Source organism: Atta colombica, unplaced genomic scaffold (assembly GCF_001594045.1).
Source record: "Atta colombica isolate Treedump-2 unplaced genomic scaffold, Acol1.0 scaffold33, whole genome shotgun sequence".
Lineage (NCBI taxonomy): Eukaryota > Metazoa > Arthropoda > Insecta > Hymenoptera > Formicidae > Atta > Atta colombica.
In genome coordinates, this window is record NW_017259437.1 from 2,857,914 (window position 1) to 2,885,460 (window position 27,547).

The 27,547-nt window shown below is 30.3% G+C and overlaps 1 protein-coding gene across 1 annotated transcript in view; it reads left to right on the forward strand.

The window, feature by feature from the left end:
* Window positions 1-27,547, forward strand: part of LOC108690500 (regulating synaptic membrane exocytosis protein 1) — a 124,697-nt gene that overhangs the window by 34,776 nt on the left and 62,374 nt on the right. The window contains exons 6-9 of the mRNA XM_018197814.1: window positions 4,944-5,103; window positions 6,680-6,988; window positions 10,883-11,075; window positions 22,951-23,126. Of these exons, the coding sequence (XP_018053303.1) occupies window positions 4,944-5,103; window positions 6,680-6,988; window positions 10,883-11,075; window positions 22,951-23,126 (838 nt within the window). The remainder of the gene's footprint in view (window positions 1-4,943; window positions 5,104-6,679; window positions 6,989-10,882; window positions 11,076-22,950; window positions 23,127-27,547) is intronic.

Genomic DNA, 27,547 nt, shown 5'->3' on the forward strand with positions numbered 1-27,547 from the left:
ATACTTAACGGAATAAAATTATTTTTTTGCTAAAAGACGAAGATAAAATTTTCAGTATTCTGGAAAATAAAGGCCACGCTTTACGTGCGCACTGTATTAATTGACTGGCTTTCGATGTTATTCACAATTTTCTATCGCACGAGATTCCCTTTTCATAGCGAGGTGCATAATTCAACATCCTAAGAGATATACTATTATACGCGAGAATATTCGTGCAGCCATGTTTGAAATTAGGGTTGCTGAATTATACCGCTGCCAAAGGAATCAACGTATATGCTTTGAATGTCCGCTTGAACGCTTTAAGCTACACTTTGCTGTTATCTAAAATGCATACACCATACTATTCACCGAGATTCTTGCATATCACCTGCATTATGCAACAAAGTGCAGATCGCGCATTGAAAGGGATTTCGAATTATTCCATTCCGATTGCAGTTAGCGATTGCAGGAACACAAAAGTCGCTTTTTCAATCATAAATACTACTTTTAAATTGTATTCTTTTCGTATGCTTTCAAAACATTGCAGATTATATAATGAGATTTGTATTATATATTATAATCAATCCCAGCGCATTATTATTCTACATAAAAATTGCGTAGAAAAACTCGCCATCCTTGAATCGTATTTTGTCATAACTTTCTTTAATAAAATCATCATTTAAAATATTAAAGTATTTAATAAATTATTAATATAAAAGAAAAACAATTTTTTTACGCGATACATGGTCTTTAATAAATTTTGTAAAACTTGTATTTTTTTTTGTAAAATTAATATTACTCGCAGCAATATCTATTGCAATAACTGCAGATACCTGAATCAACCGTTTCACTCATTATGCCCTTTATGTTTGACTAATTTACGGTAATTTACGAGAGGTCGTAAATTGTTCGGGCGATCATATCGACGATCGTCCTCGTCACGTGCGGCTTTAACGAGGTGTGCTGCCGTTGGTGTCGGACTCGACGCGGAGCTCGACTACTCTCCACGAGATCTCATTGTGCGTATATCGTGTGCACTTGTCACGCAAACGGAACACCCACAGACACACGCGCGTATATCGGAAACGAGTACACACCAATGAGTATGTTGCACGTGTATGCAACTAGACTTCTCATTACTCGATACTCAGACAGACAATTATCAAGCGCGTAATTATCGTGCGGCCTTGTAGCAATCGTAGACTTCGAGAACCCGAACGAAAATGCATCGTAAAGGCCGTACAGGCATTTTATGATCCTGGAATATGATCTGAAGAGTCATTGTTAAGCTGTTTCTAAGTTGCAAGACAGAGAAAGTCTAACCATAAATAATTTTAACTATAAAAGAAAACAAGTCTTATAACATGCTTACATCCATTTTTTTTATCAAAATAGATACTAAACTTTAATCTTGGTTTAGCTTACTCTTTATCTTTTCATGTTTTAAGAATTAGATAAAAATAAAAAGTAAATTAAACCGAGATTAAAGTTAATCTATATTGATAGAATACTAATATCTTGTTATCAATGTATGTATAGGTGAAATTTCTTCGGCGTTTCTTTATCACTATATTGCCCCACATTCCATGCTCTGTGATTTACGTCGCGTTTACAAGATGTGACATTTACGCGAATCAATACTCTTGAATTTATCGAAGCTTCGCTTATTGATTGCCACACAGCTCTCTAAGCTAAAACTTACATTGTGCTAGCTGACAACTTCGTAGCATCGGTAGACATCTCACCTCGAGAATTTATCGACAATCGTTTTTGTCGCTTGGCAGAATAATCGGATCCGTGCGCGCGCGGGCGGAAACGGCTGCGGAAACGAAAGAAAGTGGAGTGAAATTGAAATGAAGGAGAGCGTGTTTTTGCGCATAGACAGAAATAAGAGGACAAAAATAGCAGATTCGAAGCATCTTTACGGTTGCGTATTGCACATGATTGCTTTACCATGCGAAAATACAAAAAAATCACAGATTCATAAAAAAATCATAACTTTAATTACAAAAACTGCCTTTTTTGCATTGAATTTATATTCCGTGTTTATTTTTTTCTCTCTCGTTTCAACTTCCAATTTTTGCTTAACAAATTCATTCTGTGAGATATATTTTGTATATAAAATGTAGTTTTTTGTTTTCATAATTGGTTATTGCATTTACTTTATTAAAAGAATTGTTTAGATAGTAAAATAGAATTAAAATATTTTCACTACTTATAGCTCATTCAATATAAACATTTCTACTATCATTCAGAAATATATTTATAATTTCTGCACTTCTCATTTTTCTTTCGGCTTTCTATTTCATTAGGATGTACAGCAAACATAATAAATTGCTATTAAATCTTTTTTCATAGAATAGTTTCTCTGGACAACCAAAATGTGTCAGCGCCATTGTTTGTCTAATGAGTTCGACACAAAAGAAAGGACGGATTTTAGATTCCGTAAATCCGTCGCTTCATCGGAACTGTCATGACGTAATGAAATACGTCCTACAGCATTTACGCACATACGTAGGCGTAGACAAACCAAGAGGAGATCTCGTATTTACGACAGCAAACGTTAATTCCGGAGTTTATCGCTCGCTCTCGCGCGTCAGTCTTTCACGATACGCCCCGCTTAGTAAAGGACGCCTAGCACGTTTATCTTGCTCGTAGTAATTGTCATTGGCGCTTTTTCCATCTCGAGATTCAATCCATTTTGTTGCACGTCACGACTACCGGTTTCTCGTGAGCTAAAACGGCCGTATGATGGATGGAATGGAATGACTGCAATATCGTGGAATTGTGGAAATGATCGCAGCCTTTTAAGACGAAAAATAATTACTAACACTGATGCCAAGTTAGAGAATTTTCTTCTAGCTTTGATGAAGATTTTTTTTTCTACTAAAAATTTTTTTAGGGGTACAAAAAGGCGTAAAAAAGAATTTTTTAGGGACTTTTTGGGAGAAAAATACGAAGAAATTAATTTTACTTGTATATTATTTTATTCCAAATTTATGTTATTGTTCCAACGTTATTAATTTTGCAAGAATTATTTGAAATCATTTAAGTTGGAATGTCGACAATCAATACAACTTTATGATTGAATTTTACTTGAATTATTTATGTGACAGCGATCTGCAAATTGCAAAACGATTTTTAAGCATCTCAGACTCTCGATTATGAATGCAAACACGTCTGTATTCGGATTAAAATTGCATTTGGCACTTCTGTTTATATTACCTGGGTGTCCTATATCATGGTACTAGCTTTCTGAGCTACATGCACTTAAACATTCCGGCTATTGGATAATTTACGTTCGACTGAGCATTCTGAGTGATGCGCAACATGCAGAGTATCTGCTATCCCCGTGTCACGCGCGCCTTGTGCACTTCGAAAATCATCGGTGTATACTGTCAGTGTATTACCTCGTGATGCAAATGGCGACCTAGATTTTTTGCGAATAGATCGTGCTGCTATGGAATATAGCTGTAACGTGGTTTCATCGAGAGGAAATTATCGCGACATGCGAGAAAGGATGCGACATCTTCGCGCCACACCCTCGTCGTCATCGCGTTAAAATAACGTTTTGGCACGCTCGCGCGCTGCATCACCATGAATATTTATGCGCGCGACAGGTGCTCGAAAGCGGAATCGAGCTGGCACATCTACCCGGTGAGTAGCAGCGATGAGCGAGAAAGACGTGCTTGGCATTGCACCTCGTTCGTTGCCCCGACTCTAATGGAGCCTTAACGCTGAAACCTTCTCGAACTTGGTCAACGGCCATACGCGCTCGCCTCGATTTAATTGTTGCCGACGTGTAATTATGCCGCGCGGCGGGATCGCGTGACGAAACCGGGACGAAGTTAATTTTCGGATGTAGCCATTTCATTATTATCGCGAACTCTCAGCCGTGTTTCTGTGGTCTTCTTTCTTGTTACCCGCAGGCGTGTCGGGAACGATATTAATTTTCATTATCAAAGGGCAGTGCACCAACTTCAGAGTTTTCGAGCGTCGAGAGAAATGTCTTTGTTGCAATTTACCGGTGAAGTGAGTTATTTTAAATTCATGGAATTGATTCACATTAGAACACAGTGCAATCACTCGTTTCATTTACAGACATAATTTACTCTCACACAGCTCTTGAGTCTAAAGATAATCAGAAACTCGCGCATTAGATAATTTAACGCGCAATTTGATCGTTCAACAATTCTCAATTTTTTTATTTCCTAATATATATATATATACATTCCTGTATTATAATAAAGATATTAAAATAAAGTAGAAATAGATACAAGTTTTGTAGTTCTTATAGATAATATTTGATCACGGCATATTGATCTGCCATAGAAAGTTAAATAGGTCTTTTTTCAAATCTGCACATGACAAAAACGATTTTATTTATAAAGTATTTAAAAATTTAAATTAGATACAGATCTAACAATAATTTTGTTCAATTATCAAAATAATTATATAAGACACTCAAGTTGCTAAAGTATCAAAATTTTTTGTAGCATTGTACACCATGCTTGAGTTTTCATAAATATTTTTTTATCCAAATATTTTCTATATATAAATATATATATATATATATATATATTTATTTATTTATTTATCCAAATATTTTCTATATAAATATTTATCAAAAAATTTTAATAGTTAACACAATTTTCAGATCTATATCTAATTAAACTTTTAAATACTTGAACAAAATCGTTTTTTTTTTTCGTGTAAATAAATACAACTGCACAGCTTCAATCATTCGTACAATCATAAATCCCAGAGTCACAGTTGATCTCTGTGCGTTGATTTAACTGTTAGCTTCTAGGTGTCAAATCTGTGCTGCCTAATCTTGTACATGCACACCCCGCCCTTGCCGTGTTGTTGGGGATGCTTGGACTTTCCACCCCGCCCTTACTCACGGCCTACATGTGGTGACGTTTCCCGCATCGAGCTCTAATCTCTGTATCGTAATGTTGTAGTTTCGAAAGGTTGCAGGAGAACGTCAGAGAGAGGATCTCAGATGGGAGCGTGACCTGGACCGGAAAAGCAAGTCGAGGGGTGGCTCACCCGATCGCCATCAAGCCTCTGATAGAGGGAGAGCGACCAGCCCTCAGAGAGTCATGCCGGCTCAAACGGGCGGTAAGGATCATTTTACTCGTTCATGCGAGATATCTGTTACTCCTTTATATTACTAGATGTCAAATTTCGCGTAATGGTCGCATGTTACGATACAATCGAAGAAATAAGAAAGTATATGGCTCGTTTTTTTTATATGAAGAAAAATGAAGTTTATAATATGATATTATTAGATACTAATCATAAGGATGGCAAGTATAGTGCCGTTATTTTTTATTAGGTGTGGGAAAAAGTTCGTGGCATTTTTCTCGTTAGATGGCATTAAAAAAACGCCACGAACTTTTTCCCACACCTAATATTATATTAATAACAATTTGATAATGACATTTTTTTAATGATTATAACTAAACGCTATAAGATTGGGAAAGTTATTTTGAAAAGTAATTTGTTACCAATACGCATTATTTATCTAAAAATAACTCGTTACAAATAAGGAGTTACTTTTTGCAGTAACGATTGACTTTTCTAACTCTGATGTTACCGTTACCATCATAAAAAATTCACAACGTCATTATCGAATCTTATTGTAACAAAGTAAAGACAAAAAAGTAACGGCATTACATATAAGTATTTGCCATCCTTGCTATTAACTTTGAGGATGAAAATTTTTTTAACAAAAATATTTCAAAAAAAGATTACGTTTTCTAAAAATTTTTGGGATCGCTGAATTCGATTCTCAGAATTCTAAAATTTAAATTTCAAAAAAATAATCTAATTATAATGAAATTCGGTTTTAGAAGATTCTTGATAAAGCTGCATTCGAATGTAACCTGAAAATATCACATTTTAAAAGCGTACCTTGCAATGAAAGAGTCTAATGTCACAGGGTTAAATCAGAATTTGAAATGATTTTAATACCAACTGTTTGTACAACTCTAATAAATAAAATGAAACTGGAAACCTGATATGTTACTTTGAAATTAAAAATTCCCTAAAACCGAATTTTATGATAATAAGATATTTTAAAATTCTATATATGTCATATATTGAAACCTCCATTTTAAATTATATATTTTTGACTTCAAATTCAAATAAATTATATATAGGATAATTATTAAATTATCTCATAGGCCAAATCATAAAAATCGAGCGAGCAATTTACAGAATAAAAGGAGATGCCTAAATAGGCATGCTCCTCCACGAAGGGTAAATGTATTGTAAAATTAGACTTATATTTTTATATATTATTTTTATAAATATGTTTTAAACTTCAAACGTTTTAATTTTTAATTATAATGTAACATATTTTCCAGCCAGAAAAAAATATAATTACTTATATTTATAAAAATGAATAAATATTTTTGCAGAAACACAAAATTGTTTTAGATACATAAAAATTGTTTTATATATTTGTCATTATAATTATTTTAGATATATAAAATTGTTTTATATATTTGTTATTATAATTGAATAATTTACAATTGCATAACGAAAATACATTATTTTTATCATAGTCAATCAGCAAATGTTATTCAAGATCAAAATGAGTTTCAAATTTCGTATTACGTTAACCGCTTTATCTTTCAATTTATTTAGGATGTTAAACCCCTAACATCATCTTTCAATTTCCTTGATAAAGTGATTGAGCAGGAAGGCGGTGATTTGGATGATGAAGAGGAACGTCGACGTCGCGCTCGTCGCGGAGGCGGTACAGTTCGTCGCAAATCTCGCGTGACCCGGCAAAGGTCGTACGACGATGAAATCAAAACAGCGGCTACGATGGCCACCGGTGGAGTACAACCTACGCATCCTGACACTGGCCTAGGACTTCCGGTTCAATTACCAAGACGAGCGTCCGCCTACGACGTTTACGCAGTACCTGGAAGTAGCAGTCTTAATGCGATGGCTATCGCCGCTGCTCAACAAAGAGCCTCTATTTCAGCGCAAGGTGCGTTGACATGATTCATTGCAATAAATGAAAAATTTATTCTTTGATTTTCGAAAGCTCGCGATGTTAATTTTATTTTACAACGCAGCTTTTCTGTTTACACAGAAAGAAAAATTTTACTGACTTATTATTTAAATAATAATAATTTAGCTAGATCTAGATCTAAAAATAATTTTGTTTGAAAAAATAATTATGTAGAATAGTACTCAAATTGCTAATTGCTAGAATGTTAAAACTTTTTGCAGCATTGTTATCATTATGTTAAGCATTCTACATAATTATTTCAATGATTCAATCCAAAATTATTTTCAGATCTATATCTAACTAAATTCTTAGATATTTTTTCTGTACAATTATACAGGTTGAGTCATTTTAAGTGATACACTAAAATATCTCGAAAAATATAATAAATATGAAAAAATGTTTTAGACAAAAGTTAGCTCAGTTATTAGGGGAGAAGAAAATGATGACCATGATTAATCTTAATGAGATATCCTTAAAGCCAGGTCAAGGTTACATCGATTTTTTTTAAACGGCATATCCTATTTTTTATTCAGAATCTAATAGCTGGTCTCAAGAGCTTTTCAAAACACTGTAATAAAATCGTTTTTTTATGAATACCTTTCGAGTTATAAGGCTTAAAAGTTACAGTACTTCCGGCATTAGCATTACGCAGTGTTGGACCGATGGCTAAAACCTCTTAAATGTTGCTCATGTCTTGGATAACATTCGTTAAGATCAAAGTCATTGGAGATTGTTTCTCTTATTTTTATTTTTGCATTTAAAATTCATTTTTATTTAAAGAGGTTTTAGCCATCGGTCGAACACTTTGCGTAATGCTAATGTCAACGATATTGTAACTTTCAAGCTTTATAACTCGAAAAGTATTAATGAAAAATAACTTTATTATAGTGTTTTGAGAATCTCTTGACACGAGCTATTAGATTTTGGAATAAAAAAATGTGCCATTTAAAAAAAAAATGTGACTTTGATCTGGCCTTAAGGAGGCCATCAAGGTTAACTCATCAAGGTCAACCAAGGCCATTTTCTTTCCTTCTAGCAACTTTTGTCTGAAACATTTTTTCATATCCATTATATTTTTTGAAATATTTTAGCGTATTACTTAAAATGACCCTATAATATAATACCTTAATATTTTAAGCTCAATATTTAAGAAAAAATTATTTTCTAATAATCCTAAGAAATAATTTTTCTTAATTGCATTATAATTATATATTATAATTATAAATATATAATATCACGTACATTAGATAAGTAAATTCAAATGTAACAATAATATTTTGTGTATAATTAAAATATTTATAATTTAAATATTTTTTAATAAAAAATATCACTTTTAGTAGATATTTGACATAAAATATATAAGAATTAATATTTTTCATCACATATTTTTATTTCATATCTAAAATATCAGTTTCGCATAAAATAAATCATCCATCAGACATCTCACTAAAATAATGAGCAGTATATGTATTGATAATCATACTATATTACATGTACACAATTCCTCATAATTTCTCTCATTAATGCTATCTTTGACCTCCCGAGCTATTCCCAGGAGGAACTTTAACAACCCTTCGATCCCGGCGAAAGTGTCGAAATTTCCAACTTCTATACTTCCCTCTTGATAGCAAGCAACATATGCTCCGATTTCTCCGCCACATATTGCGCGTTTACGAGTTATCGCAATGGCATCCGCGACAAGTTAGAAATGACTGTGCTCTAAGGGATTCCAAGGGCTGCAAAAGCTGCTAGAATAATCGAATAGACCTTGTCAAGCAACAGTAATTCTAGCTTATGTATTGTTCGTTCTGTTTCATAATTTCCTCTGTATCGTTGTAGAAACAATTTACCCCATTATGTGAATACAAGCGGTGTTTCACCATCAAAGCAACTTCAAGGAAATGAATAAACCAATTTTTGTTAAACATACATATTGACAACGTAATATGATTTTATTCATTTGACATTTTCTGTCATATTAATACACAACAGAAAGAACTTTCGACAATATACTTTCAAACCGCGATTTCCATCTCAATTAATTTCATGATCTCAGAGAGATAATTATCGTAATTTAAACGTCTCAAAAAAATGATACTTATTATGTGCAGATTTAAGAAAACTTTTTAAGATGAAAATTTCACGTAATACATCAACAAATTATTAACCAGTTATTCAGGATACCATTAAAATTTTCCGCACGGAACAACTTTAAATAGCAACTATGACACTAGTTTCAGAATTCCCATTTTCATGCATTCAATTCAGTCGCGTCGGACGTGTGTCGCGTATCCTGAGATACATTTCTATAACTGCAGTGTAACTTGAACAGTGCGCGCGTATATTACCAGTCTGCGTGATCGGAAGCACTAAACAAACATCTCGACTCGACATAGAAATTCTGGTTTTCTCTTTCCTTCCCCTCCCATTCTTCTTCGGTCTATCGAAAAGCCCTGCACGCGATGAACTTGCAGCGTACTTCTATGGAAACTATTTCCGATGCGTCATAGAGAAGCGTACGGACGTAACGCGGTTTCAAAGCCATCTATACTCATGCATATACGCATATATTGATCGCCTATTCAGATATTTTAAATTTTCCATTTTGCTGAGAGTAACGTGTTCCAGCCTCAATTTGATATTTGACTTGTTATAACGTGAGTTTCAGCCATTTAAGTTTGCATAAAGCGAGAAATTCCCTTTTCGAGATAGCTCGGTAATTACTTAAGAAAATTATAGCATTATTATCATACATTATTATTACAATACAATTTGAAAAGAAAACACGGAATGAACATGCAAGTGTATACAGATAAAATAACATATTATTGACTATATAGCGTCTTTAATAAAAATTTTATTTTCGTAAAAATTTAATTAGCAAATCTTTTATAACTTTTCAATTTTTAATATTAGAAAGTTTGATAATACAAATGAAAGTTCAACAAGTCCAAAAAGATTAAAACGAGAATTAAAACGACGAGGAATAAGATTTAATTATCTAAGATTTAATTATCTAACCGCGAGATTAAATTGTCAAAGTTTTTTTAAATTTTTCTCTTTTTCTTTTTCTTTTTCTAATTAGTTATAATGATATTTTAATGTTAATATCTTATTTTTTCCTTTTTTCTTTGTAATAAAACAAAAATATTATACCCCTATTCAAATAACCAGTATATAATGTAACCTGTACTTGTTTCTCTATCCTATGCAACCAAGAGCTGAAAACTCCACTTCCTGGTTACAGAGAAAAATAATATTGGCATTTGACTCGCATCGTACTTTAGTGTGAAACATTTCAACTATTTTATTGCTTTCAAATATGTTTAACTTCTTTGGAGTCTTTACGTAAATAACTATATATTTATAACTATATATTTCAATATTAGTTTTTTCATATATTATTATTTCTGACAGAGATAAAAAACTAAAAAAAATGAATATGAAATTAATGTTCTAAATAGAATTATTAATTCTAAATAAAATAATAAATTAATTTCTAAATAGAATTATTTATTTTTGTATATTCGTTCACATAATTGCAATATTTTTCCCTATCATGTTTTAATAATTCATACAAATACTTCTAGGAAAAATATTTTTTAATAGATTTTAAATGTAATATCGAAATATTTTATTTTTTTGATCAATTTCAAATTCCTGGCGCGCGCACACACACACACACACACACACACACACACACGCACACGTTTTATTAAATCCATGCTACTTTTATATCTCTATTTATATTTTATTATATCAAGGACTTCATTATTCAAGGCGATTTACTCGCTATTATGAGTCGCATTTAATATTTCAAGTATAATATGATCGGCCTTAAAATGTCATTGGTCATTTGCTTCTTCGCAGGCACCCGAGAACCTGAAGAACGATCTCGCAGATCCTCTTTCCGCGCTGTGAAACCAGTGATGCCGTACGACGCGGCCGACGACGAGAAGATGATTAAGCTAGACTCATCATCTGCACCTGCGGTACCGCCTGTGTCCCAACCCGTTCTTGTACCCGATGAAGAAAGGCGCAATCGACGAAGAGGTTCCCAATTGTAAGTTACTGTTGGCGCCGTTATAAGATTTATTTATGTAAAAGAGAAGAGAAAACATGACCACGCATCTATACCACAATGTATATAAAGCAAATGAAATTTGTTTTTTATTAAGAAGTTAAGCTATCTGACTTGACATGGCATGTTGAAAAACTGATGATTCCAATGCAATTTAATTTAATGTTTATTACATGATAACAGCAAGATCTCATTTTTCATTTTGTTATTATATAATTAAATCTTTATAAATTTATATCACTAAACAGTTATTGAACGTATTTGAATTCTCCATATATATACATAGGATGACAAAAAGTTTGGCCGTAAAGATTTATGTTTGTCATATTATTATAGTAATGTATATTTACAAAAAAAGCAATTCTAGATTATTAGTTACATTTTATTAAATATCAAAAATAATAATTAATATTAAAATAGCATCCATCTTCAACTTTGATGAAAGTTTTGAGAGTACGATGGCTGAGCATCTTTCTACAGGTAATTTCTCCCAGGTGACCAATAGAACGATCTTCAGTCTACTATAAACCAACGAATATCTTTTAGTGCAGTCTTTTTGATATTTAATGAGGTGTAACCAGCCCTCTAAAATTTTTTAATATTTTTTAATATTACTTTTTTTAAAATACTATCCAAGTAACAAACTGTTGTTATTTATTGTCATTTCAACGTCAAAATGATAAATGACGTCAATGCCTGCTATCCAGATAATAACTTGACAAATACTTGACTAAAATTGTCATACAAACTTTTTTATCACTCTGTATAATGTATTATACATTCTTATTTTATATATTTTTTGTTATGTAATATATTAATATACATTCTTAAGTAAACATCGTAATGATCAACGTAATTAATTTTAAATAATAAGTTAATAATTTAATCCAATAAGTTATAATAATAAGTTATAATAAAAAATAATAATAAGTTAATAATAATAAGTTAATAATAAGTTAATAATTAAATCCAATATAAAAAAAGCATACATACTTTTGCACTATTTTAATTAATATTAATGATAAATTGTTTGAATAATCTTCAGTAAATCATTCATTATTTTGGCTTTCTGCAATAATCTAACTCTAGCAATGGGAATGACGCAAATCTGCCGATTTCAATTTTGTACTTTAATTTCGAACTTTCACATATATTTGCTTGTTTTTTGACACCGAGTTTTGACACCACGGTAGACATTTCGCCTCTACTTTCCGAAAGTAATTTAAACTTTTACACTTGTGTACGTGCGTAAAAAAAAGACCTATCTCACGTTTTCCTCGTTGCATATGCGCGTTTACAAATTAAATATTTTCCATCCAAATATATCAGGCTAAATTTAAATTTTATCTTTCCGCATGTCTATTGAATCTTCTAAAAAGAATAAAAAAGATTAATAAATAACTTCTTAGAATCGTACAAAAGAGATTTTACAGTAAATTACAAGCTTAAATTAATTCCTAAAAGTACTTTTTCTAATAAGAAATATATACTTTACTCCGAATATATACTTTAATTCTCTGGAATATCTTTTTTTATACTTCAAAGCTGTTTCTCCAATAATACACATTTAAACGTACAATTGAAACTTCCTATTACATATTAGGTAATCTATGGTCAGTTCTATAATTTTAACAGAATTATACTAGGATACTTGCATGAAAAACATGGAAATCAAAATTGAAAAATCGATATATCCTGAAATAAATTGTTAAAATATTTTTTGAGCGATGTATCTATATTACGCAAAATTTTCGCAATCCGCAAATGTTGGTTATATCCATTTTATTATAACGAAATAATTTGAAATATTCAATATACGAAGTATTTTGAAACAATTCTCACATACATAAGCATATTCAGAATATTTACTGAAAGATTTCCACATTTTTCCATCCCGACATTTTTTGACGCGAAATGGTAGTCTTAATATGTATCATAATCAACCAAGTACGTTTAGAGTATAATATAAAATGATATATGTTTCTGTCGTTTAATCTACTTTGATAAAATAATGTAATTGCCGCCTAGTATTTACATTTCATTAAAGCTCGTTTGCGCCAATAAATTTGGATTAAATAAAGGTGGGATTAAATACTTAGAGATTCACTATCCATTTTTAATAATAGGGGTGAAAATTTACTTAGTTAAATTTAATTCAAAACGAATTAAATTTTCCGGACTTAAGACTTAGTTTTCTTTTGTAGCGAATATCGATTTGCAATCAAGGATTCCAATATAGAATCGAACAAGCATTTTTCTTGTATCCATCGTCGCGGCGAAAATGAGGATCGATTTATTCCGTCTCTGATTTCTTTCCTATTCCGCTCTACCACGTTTACTCATGATTACTTTTTTATTTCCAATAAAACGTAACGTGCAACGTATGTTGTAAGTAACATATACACACATCGCCAGCAAGAGGTCGAGTGGATTGCAAACAGGGGAGTTTGCTACTAGAGAAATAATTAATACCACCCTATCCCTTCTCCTACTCTTCGTTAAGTGTGCGCATTTACTCGCGTGCGAGCATCTGTGGTTCTTGCCAAAGTCGAGTTCGGAACTATTACAATTTCGGAAAGCTTAATTTTCCGCGCTATAGAAGGTTATACTCGAAAATGTAGCATAACGGCAAGCTTGCAATATTAACTATTCGAGAGGCTTGCGTTTATAATGCAGTACTCAATACGGATAATACTATGAAGCTGCACAACTTTAAAATATATTTGAATAATACATTTAAGATTGAAATTAAAATTTGTCTTAAACATTTGCAATCACGTATATTTTCTATGTCGATTAGATACATTTCCTAGATACATTTCTATGATATTTAATTCATTAAAAAATTTATTTAACCTTGAAAAATTTCTTTAAAATAACCATTTTTTAAATAAACATTTTAATCTTATTCGTTTTTATTTTCATTTTTAATATTTTTTATTATTTACAAACATATATTTATAAACAGAAAGAACGGTTTTGCCGAAATAAAAACATTTAACTGATATAAAAATTTAATTAAATACACAAATCTGAAAATAATTTTGTCGGATTATCAAAATAAGTATGTATAATGACATTCAAACTGGTACTAAAAAGTAAACATTTTTTACAGTATTGTATTTGAACATCCTACATAATTATTTTGATAATTCAACAAAATTATTTTTAGATTTAGCTAAATTTTCAGATACTTTAGCAAAACAGTTTTTTCCATGTACGATGCTTGTCTAAATCTGATTTAAAAAATAATTTTTTTTCTATGCGATTTAAAATCTGAACATTAAATTCAATTGCTGCTGATATAATCCAATAATCGCGGTCAAAGATTTCTTTGAGCTTTTTCTATGTCGAAAGGATCGAAGGTATCGAAGGTAAGAAAGTGTCATCCCTCGGACAGGTTGTTACGCTCATATGAAGGAGGATGCTTGGCGAAAGGATCGCGCGATGATGTATCGTTCTTGTCAAAATTGGCTTAACCTTCGTGATCCTTCGCCGTCATCATCTTTCTTCCAGCCGAATGAAAAAGTTCGTGAAAGATGATGAGTTAAAGTCATCAGTCAGCGTTATAAATCATTTAGATCACGTAATCGTTATTATCTCATACAGTCAGATGACATTGAAAGCTGACGCTTATACATATTAATTCTTCATACTCAAGTCAATTTTGAAGCACGTTTTAAAAATATTAAAAATATTTTTAAAATGGTTACTGTAGTTACTATGAAGTTTCCTGAAGTATATAACACTTAGCTAATTACTGAAAATAATTGTCAGATTATCAAAATAATTATGTGGAACACACTTAATTATTGATGACAATCTTGCAAAAATTCTTACCAGCAATCAATTTAAGCGTTCTACATAATTATTTTGATGGTACAAACCAAATTGTTTTCAAATCTAGTTAAATTTTTAGATACTTCACCAACTCTTCTTTTCGTGTATATTAGTTACTAAAAATTGTAATATTTCTTTTATAATTTTTTATAAACATAATATATAGAAATTTAGATTAATTTAGATTAGATAGATATTGATTGACTTCAATATTTCAAAATATAAATCTAATTAAACGAATTGTAAGCAACTTTAATTTATTCGCGAAATAAACGCGCATCGTTGTAAACATTTTTTCATATAATTTCTTTATAGTTTATGTTCTTCTTTTTACAGACTCGCCATCCAAAAATTATTTTTTCTAATTTATTAATTTACTTATTTATCGAATATGAATCAATGCGAACGTAAACCTATAGAAAAAATGGAGAACTATATATCTCTTGTACTTTAATCTAGTAAATGAAGCATATATACCGCTTTTCAAAATATATAGTCCGTTTTTACGCCTTCAAAAAAAAAATCATTAATTATTCATGATCAATGTACTATCTAAAGCAGCACATTCATCGACCTCGATTTCGAAATACCTCGATTGCTAAATTGAGAGACTAACATGAGAGCTGCTGTTAGAACTAAAATAAGTGCGCGGCACTTTTCCTCCTGCCTTATATCGGCCTTACATTGACAAGAACTACTCTGTAAAGAGCGACATTAGAAGTTCACTCGTGCTTTAATACAACTGCTGCTACGTCGAAATTTGGTCGTGCTTCGAATGTTTGCATCGGCTGACCGTGCGCTACATCAATCACCACGATATCGTCAACTTGGTAAACCACCGGAAATCAGGATAACTCGTCCCGATAATTCTACTGAATATCGCACATCTTAACTGACATACTTTCCGTTGCTGCTAATAAATTTTCAACCCACCTCACGCGTCGAATAAAGTTATCTTGTCTTCTTTCTTGTGGTAACTTCAAAAACTTGATTCTATAATAAGAATTTACGTCTCTTGTTCTCAGCAATCTAAATTTATCATTGACTGATGTATCATTCTTTAACTTCATTATAGATAATTTGAAAAAGATAATAAATTAATAATAAATTTGAATTTGATTTATTATAACAATTTTTTTGAAAGAGTAAAAAAATTTATTTTATGCAAATATAGAAAAAAATATAGAAGAAAGAGTAATTAACAAATTTAAAAATGCAGATTTTTTAGAAAGTACTTAAACATTATAAAAGGAATTAGTTCAAAGTTTTTCTTCTTTATTTTTTTAATGACGCAAGCAATTTACAAAAAATTTTGAAGAGGGAGAGAGAAAATGTTATAACTTACATTATACTTCTTTCTTTTCTCAACAAAAGTTAGAAATGTAATAATAAAGTTTTAATTCTCGTTTACTTATAGCCTGTCCGAGTGATTATTGTTTCCCCTAACTCTGGCCACGACATAATTTTTTAATCATATAATCTTGTAATTCCTATTTACTTACAGAACTACGATTTAATTTAATTATCGCGTTTCGTTATTCTGTTCTGTGTTCATCTTTCTATATAATTTGAGTTTTCGTAACTAAAATATGAAAACAATACAAACGCGCAAATTTGCAATTTATCACAAAATTATGCAGAATTTTCTTAATTCTAGCAAATGTCATACAATTTACAGTTATTTTTTACAAAATTTATATAATTTGTTTACAACAAACTTTTAATGTTTGTAAATTTTATAACTTTTTAAACAATTTCTAAATAATTTTCTGATTAATGTTTGTTTTAAAACGATTTTAGTCGGAAATCGAAATAAGTTTAATTAAGTATATAAAAAAGGCTAAATATATAGAAATTAATTTTTTTGCTATTATCAATAATATATATTACAGGTTACTACTTTAGTTCTCTTTGGTGTTTTTCTCTTATATTTCAACTTTACATTTTTTCAACAAGAAAATAACGCTCATACACACACACACACACACGCGCGCGCGCGCGCGCGCGCGCACACACACACGCACACACAATAAGAAAGTAATGTGCAAGTAAAACAGGACTTATGAAGACTCTCGACAGAATGTACTTTAATCGATATCGCCGCGTAGCTCATTCTTATTCAGCGAAACGACCAGAAAAAGCTTTTATTCTGTCGGAGTTCGTGATGGCACTGCACAATTAAGCGATTCTCCTTCAAAGAGTGGCTATGAGCTGCAATGAAAAGAACGGGAAGAATCTCATAAAGGGATATGATCTTGTAAATTTCCATCTAGCTCCGACTAACCCTCACACAAAACTGGGAGAGAGAGAGAGAGAGAGAGAGAGAGAGAGAGAGAGAGAGAGAGAAATCCTCTTTTGAAGCCGACATGTGACATTCCATTGCATTTGATCGTAGAATTCGATATGAATGCAATACGACTTCTTATTGAGAATAAAAAAAGAAATTTTTATGAGGAATTCAACAAAAAGCACTTACTTCTGCGATCACATGTCTAAATAATATTAATTGCATTCTGATTGCAGTTCCTATTCCTTGAAACTAATCTCTTTAATTCTATTCCCCTCAGTTCTTTTCTATTTACTACTATTCTCCCTCTATTCTAATTCAAAAACCATAATTTTGTTATACGCCAGTTGTTATACATTACCGTTAGCCACAAAAACCTGCTTTTGATTATTCATATTCTTTATTCGTAATATCCATATACATTCCAATTTTAATTTATGTTTTAAAAAAAGGATATGCTTGAACTTAATTTACATATCGTGAAAAAAATTTTCTCCTTTTAAAGAATTAATAAATCTTTTTTTGTAAACATATAAATATAAAATCTATAGCATCTTCAGAAAATATTAAAAAACAGTAACATTATTGCAATTCTGTCCTGATCTGTTTTTAATCGTTTTAATATTAAGACTTTATTTATTATGAAGAAAATTTTACAGTTATTCGTAGATTATTTCTACATAATTATAGACAGATTTTTTCAGATAATTTTGGATACAAAAAATTTTAAGTACTAAGTTTTTGAAAACTGGAAAATCTTTGTATTTTCATACATAAAGTACATGCTTCTTATCTTTTAAATCTCTTAAATTTATCTTTATCTTTTTCATTTTATACCTATTTATATAAAATTTTGCAATTCTCTTTCTAAAAAAATGTAATAATTAATGCTTTTTTGTAATTATAGAATAGAAGTAATATTAATTGTAAAACATAATTTAGAACACATCATACAAATTACAAAAGATCAAGTAAGTTCTGAAATAGTATCTTCGTTCAAATAAAAGAAAATGGAAAAAAAAAAATATATATATATAGAGGAAAATTATCAAAACTTCAAGAAATCTTGCAAATTTACACACAACTTTATCTGTTCCAAAACGCACTTTCTACTTCATCAAAACATGAGATAAAATTGAAAAGAAATCAGATACGAGATCGTTTGCTATTTTCACTCTTGATCAAGATATTTCCAAAAAGATTTCCCCGGCTGTTGTATTTTTATTTCTACCGAAATAAACATCTCTTGTGTACGTTTAAAGCAAGATTTCGTCAAATCAACGATTTCATATTTTAAAAGTCGAGTGCTTGCAGCCAAAATTGCTTCTTGTCGATACTCAGCGAATTCGCATGATTGAACACGGTTATAGAAGAAATAACTATCAATGTAAGATCAAAGGAAGTCTATTTTATCCTCTGATACGGTGATTCCGCCTTTGTAACCGCTATTAATAACAGATTCTTTGATGAATTTTCAGTCAATTCTTTGGCAAAAAAAAGTTGATAAAAATAATTCTAATTCTAAAAATATCTTATATTTAAAAAATGTATTTTCATGCTTCTTAAGACTTTTAAAGCATTTTTACGAAGTTTATTAAAGTTGTATAGTTTCTGCAAAAGTTATTAAAATTGAAAACTTATATTTTCTACGTAAAAATAAATGTTATATATATTATACATAAAATGTATTATATATAAAATGTTCAATAAAACTCAATCAATATTTATATTTAATAACACAATTTTAGTTATAACAAATATAGCGCCTATAATTCCCCATATGTGTAATTATGTAATTATTCTTTTCTTCTTTTTACTTCTTCAAAAATAATTTCATTAAAAATTTTCTCATTTTATCCTAATTATTTAAAAAAAAAACTTATTTTTTATTGAAATAATTTTTCATCTAAATCGCCATCAAACTTTTTGTATTATTCAAATATAGAAAAATATATGTAATTTTTTTTTATTTTGTTAAAAATACATGTAATACGTAACATAAAAGGCAAATCTCTTTTTCAGTTAAATTCGAATAATTGATATTATTGGAAGTTAATCAGAATTATAAAAATCTACATGAATTCGATTAAAAAATAGAATCTTCGATTAAAAAATACATGTCTATCAATAAATTATATATATAAATATATAAACTACGTTTTTTTCTTGTACTATATAACAGAGAAAAGAAATTTGAAATTAAATATTCTTTTTTTTATAACTACATTTAGTTATATTCTAAAATGATGGCTGAAAGTAATACTACAAAAGAGAGAATGCTATTACGAATGTCCCGAAAATGATGAGACAGAAAAGGAGCTTACAAAATGCGAGACAATAAGGAAGTCTTTTAATATTACTATCGATCAAGTACGTCATACTATAATACTTAAAAATCGTTATAAAATAAGAAATAAGAAATACAAATAGCATCAATAATTCCTCACACGTGTAGCTATTCTTCTTTCCTTTCTACCTCCTCACAAAACAATTCAATAATCGCCGTGCCACGATCGCAGAGTTATTTCTGAAGAACGGAAACGCTTTTACGGGGACAAGACTCGTTAAAAGTTGCATGGCTCGTTTGAAAATCTATCTCGTTCGCCTCAACGTTACACCGTTTTCTTCATCGTTTTTCTTTTTTTTTCGGGTCTTCAACGCTGCGCATAAAAATGCGAGATAAGCCCAACGCTGCGGGGTGCACGTTGGCTCAGCCGTCGGCGGAATTGCAAGTTTCAATTTGCAAGAGAAATGTAAGATGCAGCGTAGTGGTTGCATCAACATCATGCACCGATATCGTATGTTTAATGCAGCGCAGCCGCGGGGCCAGACAATAGTTTGTCGGCTTGTAAAACCGTCTTATGAATTTCTATTTATTTTGCGAATCGATGTGATATTAATTATAATTTTTTCGGTAAAAAGTAAAATGGTAAAAACGCGATATCTATATTCCTTCAATTGATGCTTGAAAATATCTCTTGTAAACCTTATAGTTCTTGTGCCAAAAAGACATCTTGAATTTCTAACGAACTTCTTTACAAGAGCAACTTCAAGAGTCACACGTTTTCTTGACATGGATTCGAAGAAAATTCAAAAAGATCACCAAAGCCTTTACGATATAACTAGATCAATATAACTTCTTAATTTTTAATAAATTTTAATGAAGATTTCATACTTTCTCAACATTAATATTACTTTCTAACGTTTAAAAAGAACTCGAAAATTGCAGGCATATATGACTTCAATTTTAAAATATTACAGTATAAATATGTCGTACTTTTTAAAGAACGGAGCTGACGTACAGTGAGTGCAAAAAGTATTCGTACAGAAAAAATATTTTTATAAAAAATTTTATTTTTAAAAAGTAAATATTATCCAGCGAGAAATGAGTCATTGAATTGATGTCAATATAAATATGATTTTAACATCAATTTGATGTCAATTTGACATTTTAATTTACGATTATTTCTTGTTGGATAATTAATAATTTATTTTTCATAAAGAATAAAATCGATTGTATGTTTCCTAAAATTATAATATACATCAAAAAGATTGTATTAATTATACAAAATATATCATCTGAAAAATAAGCGAAAATAAAAAATTGTATGAATTGTTTGAATGCTCAAAAAGTATTCATATACAGACGAGAAATTTAGCTTCTAAAATCAGGAATATATGCGAAGCTCGTTTGTTTATGTTAGAACAGAATGTATTCATTGTATAAAATTACTAATTAATGTTTGTAATGTCACAACTATCGCTTTCTCTTTTATACGAGAAACTTTGGCACGATTATGTCGGCAACTTTCAATATGTTATACACCGAAATTCATATAGACACCAAACTACATACACTCGATAGTGCACTAGTGTTCCAACCTTTTCCTCTTGGCATATTTATATCTAAGAATATATTTTTACATTTAATACTGAATGTGTGAATCGAAGTTTTCTCACGCAAGAAGCCTGTATCTTCATAGATAAATCTAAATCTATCTTCATAGACAGAACTAAATTTCTTTATTTTTCTAAAAAATTTCTAAAAACTATTATCAAAGAAGTTTAATGATAATAAGTATTCAGTTAGCATATTATATTTGTTATACAAAGCGTAAAAAAAAACTTGATTTAAAATATTTCAAAAAAAATTGTTTTCAAAAAAGCCATAAAGATAAAATACGAAACTTGTATGGATATAATCATTTTTAATTTTCTACACCATATAAAAATCGAGTATAGATGTTATTTCGGATTAAAATCCAATTTGCATATTTAGCGCTAAACATTTTCAAACGGGATTCGGCACAAAGCCACCGATTGTTTTTGTGCGAAGTAGGATGGTTAAAGCGGTTAGGGTTACTTTATGAACCTCAAGCGTAAGCTTCCTTAGCCTTTATGGTCTAGAATTAGGACGGTAATTTGTGTCCATGACATCGTACCAACGTAGACGAGTAAATTTATAGCGTGCTTGGAGATGCTCACCGCGCGGCGGACAGTTTAACACAATTGCGACTATACCTCGTTATAAAGTCAAAAAAACTTCATCTTTGTTTAATAAAAACGTCAGTTAATTGATTATATTTTTTATACTCTCTTCATCCATTTTTTTCATTGTAAAGAGAATCTAATTTAGCAATTAACTGTTTTGCATTAAGAGTTAAAGGCAATTGGCAAACTAAAATTGGCGTAGAATTGCACCAATACAAGTACTAATTTTTTGTATTACGCTTGCAAATGTTTCATTTTCTTTAAAGCTAAAGTAATTTAAGTAGTATGTATAATAATGAAAGTTGAAATTCATATTTTATTGTTTCCGTAATTAAAATAAAAATTTCAATTAAATGCTCAAAAGAAATTTAAGTATCTATCACCTAATATGACGCAGATAAAGAAATAAATAATATAAATACTACTTAATACCATTGGGACTTAGAGCTGTCAAAAATTATATAATTTTAAGTCAATATAATCAACATATATTGATATTTATCAAGTGAAACAATATTTCTCAGCGGTTTATTATCGCAATTTTAACCGAGAAAGCTGAAAATCGATATTGAATGTAACGTTTTTCGAGCTTCGCCTCGAGCGCTGGTAAAATTATTAAACTTGTCTTGGCTATAAGGTAGTTTCGCAATAATAAAACTAGTTTCCACGAGGCAGTCAATATCAATCTTGCGGCTTAACCTGTGAGGATCCAAATCTGCCTAATCCACATAATCGGTTATAATCGGTCATTTAAATCAGCTTATATCCATGGCAATGAGAGTCATTAGCGGTTTTCATAACAATTTGTAGGCGTCGTTCAAATAGTTTACTCATTTTATTTCCTAGTGGATAATTAAAGCGAATCAATAAAGAACTTTTCAAAGTAGAAAGTTATTAGGAATTTTGTACAATATACTCTCGAAATTTACAAGTCAAATATTTCAGTAACAATTTATTAGCAATAAATTGATTAAAGTTAAGGATATAATATTTGTGCAATATTATGCCAATAATTATGTTGTAAGGTTAAATTTAATTCGATAATGTTTAGCAAGTAAATGTTGTACTTAGCTGTCTCAATCGTTTTATTGAATTATTTCTATTGAATTGTAATTAATTTTAAAATTACCTTTAAATCTCCTTTTAAAGATATCAAACCTCTTTTTCATGATATAAAGAATTTATTAAAATAAAATTATTTTTTCACTAATACCACATAAATCTTTTATGTTATTTTAGACCTGACATAAACGCGATAAGAGCGTTAACTTCGGCTCAACCAGGAACAGTAAAAGGTGGTCCTGCGGCTGTTGTTAGCAGAGTTGCTGCTGAAGAACGCGAATTGCCTAGACAGGGAAGTCTAGTCGATGGGGAAGGTATCAAGATTGTTATTCATGACGTCGACAGTGATCCTGGTAAGCCTTATTACGGAAATACTTTCAAAATGATACATATGTATATCTTAATTTTTATTTAACGTTATTATCTTTTTTTCACTGGTTTATTGTTCCCTAATATTTTTCTATATTCTTCGCTGCGGAAAACATATACAGCTTACTTATATCATACGCAGAGAAAGGTTTCTTCGATTTAAAGCAATGTTTCATTGCTATACAGATAAAGAAAAAAATTTCTTTTATTTGAATGTCATTTTTTAAATTTAAACATTATTTTTTTAAATCAAATAAAAAAATTTATTCGATTTAAAGAAAATATGTATTTCGAATCGAAAAAATGACGTTTATCAAAGAATTTATCAAAGAAATTTTTTCTTTAACATTTTATAGCAAAGAAACATTTCTTTAAATCGAAGAAACTTTTCTCTGGGTGTATAAATCTACATGGGAAGAATGGTTTTGCGAAAGTATCTAAAAAAGTTAACTACAGATCTAAAAAAATAATTTCAATATGCACAATATGCCCATATGTATAAAATAAATAAATAACATTTTTATTGCAATGCTTTTTTTCAATAAGACAAATTTCTATTTTGATCTTACTTCCTAATCTGCTTTCTAAAAATATATATAATTGCATAAGAGAATCCGATGTCTAGATATCTGTAGAAATCACAGTGTCAGCTGATCCATTACAGAACACAGTTAAGTTAGTTACAGCGCTACCAACTTCGTAACTAAAAAGATAATTTTCGACACAGCTGACGGAACACAACCTAAGTTAGTTACAGCACTATCAACCTCGTAATTAAGAAGATAATTTCCGACACAGTACACAATCAAATGGTTGCTAGAATGTCAAAACTTTTTACAGTGTTATCCATCCTACATAATTACTTTGATAGTCCTACAAAATTATTTTCAGATTTGTATCTAGCTGAATTTTTATGATATTTCAGCAAAATTTTTTTTATATGTGATACTGCTATATCGCAAAATGATTTTTATATACATATTCACATACACAATGATTATCTATCTTTGTGTATCTTCGTAGAAATAAATTTCTTATTATTATTATTAGATTATGCAATAAATAAAGATACATAAGACTTACGTTTGTCTAACTTTTCGTGAATGATTTTGTGCCTTATTGAAAAAACTGGCTAAACCATATATAAACCACAGGAATGCTTTACTATGAGTGCAAATGTTAGCATTATGCAAAAAAAAGAGGAGAAAGAAAACTGCGTTTGATCGATCGAGCTGTGGGCTTGCCAAGTGGTGATTCAATTTCGCGGACAACATCAGTTTCAGTTAACTCCGAGGTTTTTGTCCTGCCAATAGTGAAATCTCGTTAATTAAAAATCGGGAATTTAATTTCGTAGGTCACCGTGAATCCGTTCTCTTGTTCGAGAGAGGTCCAGAGTGTCGAGCTCAAATATCGATTAATTTGCTACGGAAAATAACAAAACAGTCCGTGTCTTTGCATATAGTAACACATGTTAATTATTACGCGATATCCGATATCAGACATCGGCCTCGGTTTACAATTTACGCACAACTTGCTTTTAACAGAATCACTCTTCGCATAGGAGTGGTATTACAATACATAACTAAGATAAATGATAAGCGTGCGTCGATACAAAAGAATCTTCCTCGCCGCTCTATAAATGAATACAAACATAATTTTTACAAAAAAAATAATATAGTCTAAGAGAGATAAATATATCATATTTCTCGTTTATTAATCGCTAACTTTATCTAATAAATTTTCAGCGGATCTTTAAATTTGTGAACTTTTAAATGAGAAAAGAAAATGAGTTTTCTTTTTTGCATATTGACGATAAATGTATTTTTTACGATTTAAAAATTTGCAAAGAGAAAGAAATAGCCTTGTCATATGATGACAATCATTTTAATGCATGCATATAGCGAAGGATTTTTACTCGAAGAATTAAGATGAAGCGGTCGAGAGCAGTAATTTCTTTTATTTTTTTAAATATGTATATCAAATTCCACGAAGTGAAAGATAACTTAGCTTGTTGCGAATTTAAAGTTGCTTTTTTATTGTTCGAAGGAATCGAATCGTACTATAGCCTTGTCCGATATATTCCCTGCGTGGATTACTGAGCTGTATAGAAATATCTCAAAAAGCACGCTTTATATTCCTATTTTATGTTCGTTTTAACAACAAGCTTATATTACAGTAGAAAAGAAGCGCATTTAATCAATCGTACTACAATTCTTGAATATAAACATATACAAACAAATATAATTTATTGTAACAAAAAAAAAACGAAAAAACTTAATTATTTTATCTTTCAAACACAAAAATGTTATTCAATAAGATACTGCAAGGTATTATTTAAAAGCTTTCTGATCGAAGTTTAATGTTAAAAACGGATGTTTAAAATAAGATAATAATTATATAAGATAATAATTATAATTCTTATACTTAAACACTCACGATACACGTGCAGAATGATTTCTAAATATGTTTACCATTATGCAATGAGATCTGCATAGACTGCAATTTTTGCGTTAGCAGAATGATTTTATCACTAGAGATGAGAAGCTAAATAACTTAATTCAGTCACGATGCACTATCTTTTTATTATAGCTGACCTAATTTTTTAAACCTTTCTATAAAAGCGACCCATCATTTTCTCATCATATTTAATTAAAATTAAAGGAAAATTATCTTTTGAAGTTTAAACATTAATTCAATAAACATATAGACTAAATCTTTAATATATTATAATTTCATGGTATATATATATATATATATATATATATATATATATATCTTCCGACAGAAAATTCAAAATTTATTTAATTAATAATTTTGTATCTTGTATAATATTTATAATTGAATATGTCCCTCTTCTCATAATATATGATAATTTTTATTATAAAGTGTATATACGAAAATAATAGTGACTTGTATTTAACATTCAAATATTATTTCTGCTTTTGCGATTATGTGATCGTTATTTGACAACGAAATAACACGAAAAATAAAAGAAATTAATCGACGGCGATACTCTCGTCTCTTTTACGATTATAAGAAATTGACGGTCGACAGCAGATACTTGAAAGCACGCAAGAAACATTTGGATCGTTTCCAACGTTTACGGTTTTCCAAAGATATCACGAGACCGCTCGACGTAATATTTTTCTCTTCACTGACGGGTCACACCGAGTTACAGCTGCAAAAACGGACCGTTTCATTTTTCTTACCCGGCAGGCAACTCCTAGCGTAGATCCGTGCGCAATATCGATTGCAGTTGCAGCGGTTATCGCGATCTGACACGCCATGCAAGAGCTACGTGGGAATCGCGATCTGTCCACGTGTTCATTAACGACATGTCGATCGGAAGGCAGATTACGGCATCGTCCATTCCGCCGATAAACTGCGATGCAACAAACTGTGCATGAAACGAAACGAGAAACGCGAGAGAATTGCGAAAGATAGAAAGAGGAAGAGAGTAAAGCAGAGATGCGAAGCTAACATGTACCTTTCATACTAAAGTAATTGTATGTAATTTTACTATGTGTAAGCTCACCGCTGCGACGGATAACGCAGTTTGCACAGAGTCGTTTGTTAAAATCGTTAGTGGGTCACATAATTATACGTCTCGTAAGGACAGGATCTCTCTCTGAAATATTTTCTGAATTAAAGACAATTTGTAAGAACGTGATAAAAATGTATAATTATGAATACACACAAATTAAAGAATTCCAATTATTGATAATTTCATAGAATTTTTAATATAAAATAAAAACATTTCATAATTTAATTCGAAGATTTGTTTTTTGCAATGGCTTAAAACTAATTAGACTGTATTATGATCAAGTTTGTATTATATCTATCTTTCCCCCACTTTCCGTTGTAAGATTAATCGTATATAAATACGACTTAAATAGAAACAAATCGTATAAATGCTTCTTAGAAACAAATTAATAGATAAATTCTTGCTTGTTGACTTGACAAGGATTGTGAGATCTTCTAAGAAAATTAAAGTCTTGTATTCAATTTATTTAATATGTATAGCAAATTAATTTGCTTACTAATAATAAATGCGTGATAAAACGTGCAAAAAAATAAAAAGCGGAAAAATAATCGCGCATTTTCTATGCTAAATAATTACATAATATTCAAACTTGTAGCGTCGCGCTAATCTACCAATGAAATTCGCGCAGAATTGTGTTCAACGTTTTTCATTTAAAGTTGTACCGACTTGGAAAGTGCATATATACGTAATTAAATAATTTCTTTACATGTATAATGCAATTACGTTAGGAAATTTCCTGTTTGTCGGTTTTTGTACATGAATATCAAGAATATTAAATACAAATATTAAATACAAATGTAAGGATCAAATCGTAACATGCGCAAAAAGATTTGTTTAATTATTTACTCTATATATATATAT